We start from the raw sequence: 6,128 nt of genomic DNA on the forward strand, positions 1-6,128 counted from the left end.
AACTCTAATGAATAAATGCTGACTGTGCATGCTTACTTATGTAATTTCTATGATTTATATTCCAGAGCCCAAAAGTCGCTTCACACGATATCCATCATGGAATACGAAAATGTATCCGGTGTGGAAAGATGAAGACCCTCGCTACAAAGACTCTTGGAAAGGTATGCACAATTTTCCTCTGTCTCAACACAATGTAAATACACTGATGGTTAAATAACATTTTCATCTTATTTATCAGGAATATCTCTGTGGACAAAAGGGTTTAAGTAAAGTAAGTAAATTATCTCTGTGAAATAGTATACTTATGATAATCAATTCAAAGTGTACATTCTTCTCAACAGGTGGCAAGGTAAAGTTCATTGTGGGTAATGACGCACCGACCCTGACTGCAGCCAAGGTGACCTTTACCATCGAGCTGCAGTTCCCACACAACCAGAAGGTCATGCCCGACGGAGAGGTGGTGTGGGCCGAGAACTTTACCGTCAATGGTAAGTCCTCGAGGACTGACTGGGTTTTGATGACCTCATCCCTAGGCTTATTGGTAGGAAGAGTCTTGTGAACAAGATTAGAGTTTTGGCTATATGAGGGGCTTTTGTCACTTATACAGTAATCTTGGTGCCCAGAGCCAAATCTTGCATGAGTGCTGGCTTCTGGACAGCTATTGTTCATTAATAATGCATGACAGTCTACAATATCTGTATTGTTCTTTCCCTTTGGAAACTACAAGTTACTGTGCAAAAATTACATTTTGAGGTTAGATACTACATATTCATAGTACATACTCCTCTGTCTAAAGACAAAGCGGAAACCAACACACGCTCTGTTTTCCTCTAGGAACACACTACCATCAGTCTGAGCCAGTGTATCCTGCACAGAACGCGGAGTGGAACGGAGTCTTTCCCGACGGCACACCTTTCAGGAAGGGTGGTGACAAACCCCCTCCGTATGTGTTTGTATGGAAGACATGGGGTAAGTACAGCTGCAAGCACTCATCTATTAGGCCTACATTATTAATGTTAACGTGTTTTACTTTGTCTTGTAGGAATGTTATAAACCTTTAAAAACCATGTAATAACACTGTTATAAGCATGCAAAGCTATTTCCTTTGCTTTGCCTCACAGGTCAGTACTGGCAGGTGTCTGATGGCCCCTCCTCCTCTCTCACCATCGGGACAGACAATGTCCCTCTGGGTTCCTACATAGTGGACATTGTCATCTACCATTACCGCAGCCACGAGAAGTTCATCCCTCTGGGATACGCCTCCACACAGTTCTCCATCACTGGTTAGTAGAATGAATGAGTGAACAAATTGAATGACTTAATGAGTGAATGAATGAACACATTTTAGTACTATTTTAAAATGCATATGTTTATTCAATCTACGTAGAAAACAACAATACTTGCTACTAGAAGATACTTGAGGGTATTTATTTCTGTGTCTCTAGATCAAATCCCCTTTGCCGTCTCGATGAGCCAAGTGAACGACGTCAACGAGGCAGACCTGAGCTTCGTCCAGAACAGAGCGATAGCCTTCACCATCAGTCTCCACGATCCCAGCGAGTACCTGAGTGACGCTGACATCACATACAACTGGGACTTTGGTGACAGCAGCGGAGCTCTCATCTCCAGAGAGCTGACTGTCACCCATACCTACATAGTGGCTGGCGGCTTCAAGCCTCAGGTGGTTGTACAGGCCGTTATCCCTGATAAAGCATGTGCCACACCAGCTGGTGTTATCCCCACTGGTAGCACTGTCACTATTGGGCCTGCAAACCTGGCAGGCACGACAGGTAATTCTCATCTTGAAACGCTGTAGTCCAGAAGTGAATGTCAAAAGGCTTTACTTGGGTTCCTTGCATCCTTAGTCTCGTCAAGGAGAGAGGACGTGATGAATCGTGGGGAAACACTTTTGACATTCACCCAATACGTAGTAGGCTATGCCAGAATTGACCAAGAAAATAGGAAATTGAATGGTCATGTTTCTCTCCCCAGTGAGAGCTCCTGCTGCGGCTGCGTCGGCTGCTCCAGTAACAGCGGCCACACAGGGAGCTACAGTAAATGTAGGCCCCTCAGTCCCCGCTGAGACTGACACACAGGAGGACACGACTGAGGTGGGAGCCTCCACCGCTCAGCACACAAAGACACCTTCTCCAGTCAACCCTGACACCTCAACTGTCTCCGCTGGTTCAACAACAGTTGCTTCTGAAGTAGAGCCAGCAGGTGTGTTCAAAACACCTAGGTAACATGTTAATTTATGAATGAAGAGAATTAATTGTATGTCTAAGGTGCTTTAAATAGTTGGATTGTCACTTTTCTCCTGATACAGGGGAGGCCGCTACGGCACAAGTTCCCGTGGTGATAGTTGTTAAGCGTGAAGCAGGTGAAAAACCCAAGGATGATGACTGTGTGATCTATCGCTATGGGTCCTTCTGCGCTGGCATTGACATTGTTGGTGAGTCAACTGTCTAAAGGACATCTAAATCTCCATGTTGTGGTTTCCTAATATTGGATTTGATTAACATTGAGGATTATTACATCCCGTCTTTATGTCTTTGTTTTCAGAGGGCATTGAGAGTTTGAAGATCGTGCAAGTGGACAATGCTCTGATCAAGACTGATGAATTTGAGGTTGAACGAAATGTAGTGGATCTAACTGTCACCTGCCATGGGAGGTGAGTATTCCTGCACCAAAGCAATTAAAGGGAGACTGTCTCAAAGAATCAAACCAGTCATTATTTCCCTAAGCAGAATCATGGTCCACAGACAAATCAATAAGGAATACAGGCCTATATCCCACCAGTTAAACACTAGGGCTAGTTTCATTTCCCCAGATTAATCCTAGTCCTGGATTAAAAAATATATATATTGTATTTTAGTCCAAGATTAGTCTGGGTCAGGGAAACCGGCTTCTATTGTTGCACTGAGCGTTTCTGACCCTGTGTTTGTTTTCCACCAAGCCTTCCCACAGAGGTGTGTATGGTGGTGTCGGATGCAGACTGTCTGATGCCAGTCCACACCATGTGTAACACAGTGTCGCCCTCTTCTGAGTGCCAGCTGGTACTGCGTCACTTTTTCAATGACTCTGGCATCTTCTGCATCAATGTGTCCATGACCAATGATGTCAGTCTGGCAGTCACCAGCGCCAAAGTTAGCGTGACCATGGGTATGTACTGTAACATGTCTGCTCTTCACATCTCTGTATGGTGAATATGTTGGGTGGCAGCCCCACTCAAGTCTCATACCTGGGTCCCAGGGACAATCAGTCCAACAGCTTCCAGTACAACAATTATTGTTTAAAAAAGTATTCATATATTTGAATATGTTGTTATATGAAGTTGTTTTACATACATTATTGTCTGTGCTCTGGCAGGTTCCGGTCTGTCCTCAGTGGACACTGTAGCCATGGTGATGGGGGTCCTGATCGTTGCTCTGGTCACTGGATCCGTAGCCTACACTTACAAGTGAGTCACATCAACATTGGTCTACACTTGTCACACCTTTCTGAAGGGTTCCATATCACCACAAACTATAACCTGTACCGCTTGCTTTGAGACATGACCCTTATGGTGTCTGTTTACACTACAGCCAGTCTCAGGGCAACTGTATGCGTCATATTGTACCATTGATAATACCTTTCTAATTACCTTTTTTATCCTTTATTTCACCAGGGGAGACACGTTAAGATTCACACATTTTTGTCAAGTGAGCCTAGTAAAAAAATCATGTAATTTAATGTTCTCTTTTTGTTCCACAGACGGTTCAAATCCTACCGTCCTCTGAAGGAGGAATCTGTGGTTGGCTCCTCCTCCCAGAGCGCTGAGAGCAGTGCTGGTTGGAGCTCTGGACCTCTGCTGTTCTGGAACCTTCTGAGTCGACAGGCTCCTGTAGAGAACAGCCCACTGCTCGATGACAGGCTTGTGTGAATGGACAACAACAACCCATTCAACTGTCAAATACACACAAAATAACAGCCAAGAAACATTTTATTTGCACATATAGTCATCAGACATGTTTTGTTTTTTGTTTTATACTTTTTATACATTTATTTTTGAACTGTGTGTAATTTGGCTTATTTCCCTCAAACTAAACATTTTCAAAGAGCATATGTATTGTAAGACCAACATTGATTTAACATTTTTATACTGGAGGTTTGACCAGTGAATATTAGTGGAAACTACTGTGAAGTTATACATTTTAATATCTTTCCCCCATTAAAATCCCCCAAAACTGCACTATTGTCTTTCTATTTGTCAAAATAATGTTGTGAATAAAGACCAAGAGCACAAATGGCTAATATAATTAAATATTTTATTAGGTATCATAATCAGATCATGCAACAGTAACAATGTTTGACAATGTCTTGCCTGCAGGGACATTTCAATACTCCTCTCCCTCCTCCTCTCCCTCCCCCTCAATGGAGTCAACCCCTACCTCCTCGTAATCCTTCTCCAGGGCTGCCATGTCCTCTCTGGCTTCAGAGAACTCTCCCTCCTCCATGCCCTCACCCACATACCAGTGCACAAAGGCACGTTTGGCGTACATCAGGTCAAACTTGTGGTCAAGACGAGCCCAGGCCTCTGCCACAGCAGTGGTGTTGCTCAGCATGCACACAGCCCTCTGGACTTTGGCCAGGTCTCCACCAGGGACCACAGTGGGAGGCTGATAGTTGATGCCAACCTTAAAACCAGTTGGGCACCAGTCAACAAACTGAATAGAACGTTTGGTCTTGATGGTGGCAATAGCAGCATTGACATCTTTGGGCACCACATCACCACGGAACAGAAGGCAACAAGCCATATACTTGCCGTGGCGAGGGTCACATTTCACCATCTGGTTGGCTGGCTCAAAGCAGGCATTGGTGATCTCAGAGACAGAGAGCTGCTCATGGTAAGCCTTCTCTGCAGAGGTGACTGGGGCATAAGTGGCCAGAGGAAAATGAATACGTGGATAGGGCACCAAGTTGGTCTGGAACTCTGTCAGATCAACATTAAGGGCACCATCGAATCGAAGGGAAGCAGTAATGGAGGAAACAATCTGGCTAATGAGCCTGTTGAGGTTGGTGTAGGTGGGACGCTCAATGTCGAGGTTCCTACGGCAGATGTCATATATAGCCTCATTATCCACCATGAAAGCACAGTCAGAGTGCTCTAGGGTGGTGTGGGTGGTCAGGATGGAGTTGTAAGGTTCCACCACAGCTGTGGACACCTGGGGAGCTGGGTAGATGGAGAACTCCAGCTTGGACTTCTTGCCGTAGTCAGCAGACAGGCGCTCCATCAGCAGAGAGGTGAAACCAGAGCCGGTGCCACCTCCAAAGCTGTGGAAAACCAGGAAGCCCTGAAGGCCTGTGCACTGGTCAGCCTGAGGAGAAAGAGGAACACATCAATAAAAGGAGTCCACATTCTGATCAGATAGTTGATCAAATATGTAATTCATTCATTCTGAGATAGCCACCAGTTTGCGGATCCTGTCCAGCACCAGGTCAATGATCTCTTTGCCAATAGTGTAGTGTCCACGGGCGTAGTTATTGGCAGCATCCTCTTTGCCAGTGATGAGCTGTTCAGGATGGAATAACTGGTGGTAGGTCCCAGTGCGCACCTCATCTGAGGAGAGAAAATGAACAGCTCATTAAGGAGCTACCTTTATTTCAATTGAATGAGAACCAGGAAGCTTACCTATGACTGTGGGCTCCAGGTCTACAAACACAGCCCTGGGGACATGCTTTCCAGCCCCAGTCTCACTAAAGAAGGTGTTGAAGGAGTCATCTCCTCCTCCGATGGTCTTGTCACTGGGCATCTGTCCATCTGGCTGGATCCCATGTTCCAGACAGTAGAGCTCCCAGCAGGCATTGCCAATCTGGACTCCAGCCTGACCCACATGGACAGAGATACACTCACGCTGGAAAATAAATGGGAAAATATTTAAACCTCTACAGGATCGGTGTCCCATCCTCGGGATGGTTGAGCTAATGTAGGCTAATGTGATTAGTATGAGGTTGTAAGAAACAAAAACAATTCCCAGGACATAGACATATCTGATATGGGCAGAAAGCTTAAATTATTGTTACTCTAATTGCACTGTCCAATTTACAGTAGCTATTCCAGTGAAAGAATACCATGCTATTGTTTGAGG

At 45.1% G+C, this 6,128-nt stretch overlaps 2 protein-coding genes across 2 annotated transcripts; one reads left to right on the top strand and one right to left on the bottom strand.

Moving 5' to 3' along the window:
* On the top strand, positions 1–4,215 carry pmelb (premelanosome protein b). Its single transcript, XM_039010578.1, has 11 exons — positions 1–161; positions 342–488; positions 835–969; positions 1,122–1,283; positions 1,446–1,790; positions 1,993–2,220; positions 2,327–2,452; positions 2,563–2,671; positions 2,957–3,162; positions 3,370–3,460; positions 3,754–4,215. Exons 1-11 carry the CDS (start codon positions 29–31, stop codon positions 3,920–3,922), a joined length of 1,851 nt encoding a protein of 616 aa, XP_038866506.1. The 5' UTR covers positions 1–28; the 3' UTR covers positions 3,923–4,215.
* A 161-nt stretch (positions 4,216–4,376) lies between these two features.
* Positions 4,377–5,891, bottom strand: LOC120061064 (tubulin alpha chain-like). Its single transcript, XM_039010579.1, has 3 exons — positions 5,672–5,891; positions 5,451–5,599; positions 4,377–5,357 (listed from the first exon to the last, which is right to left on the bottom strand). The coding sequence occupies exons 1-3, from the start codon at positions 5,790–5,792 to the stop codon at positions 4,377–4,379; spliced, it is 1,251 nt and encodes a 416-aa protein (XP_038866507.1). The 5' UTR covers positions 5,793–5,891.
* Between the last annotated feature and the right edge of the window lie 237 nt (positions 5,892–6,128).

This window comes from Salvelinus namaycush, chromosome 16 (genome assembly GCF_016432855.1).
Source record: "Salvelinus namaycush isolate Seneca chromosome 16, SaNama_1.0, whole genome shotgun sequence".
NCBI lineage: Eukaryota > Metazoa > Chordata > Actinopteri > Salmoniformes > Salmonidae > Salvelinus > Salvelinus namaycush.

Coding starts and splice junctions, on each gene's coding strand:
- pmelb (XM_039010578.1), top strand. CDS start 29: ATGCTTACTTATGTAATTTCTATGATTTATATTCCAGAGCCCAAAAGT. Junction 1,284..1,445: donor CACACAGTTCTCCATCACTG/GTTAGTAGAATG, acceptor CTGTGTCTCTAG/ATCAAATCCCCTTTGCCGTC. Junction 1,791..1,992: donor AAACCTGGCAGGCACGACAG/GTAATTCTCATC, acceptor TTCTCTCCCCAG/TGAGAGCTCCTGCTGCGGCT.
- LOC120061064 (XM_039010579.1), bottom strand. CDS start 5,792: ATGCCCAGTGACAAGACCATCGGAGGAGGAGATGACTCCTTCAACACC. Junction 5,600..5,671: donor CCTGGAGCCCACAGTCATAG/GTAAGCTTCCTG, acceptor TTCTCTCCTCAG/ATGAGGTGCGCACTGGGACC. Junction 5,358..5,450: donor TGGACAGGATCCGCAAACTG/GTGGCTATCTCA, acceptor CTTTCTCCTCAG/GCTGACCAGTGCACAGGCCT.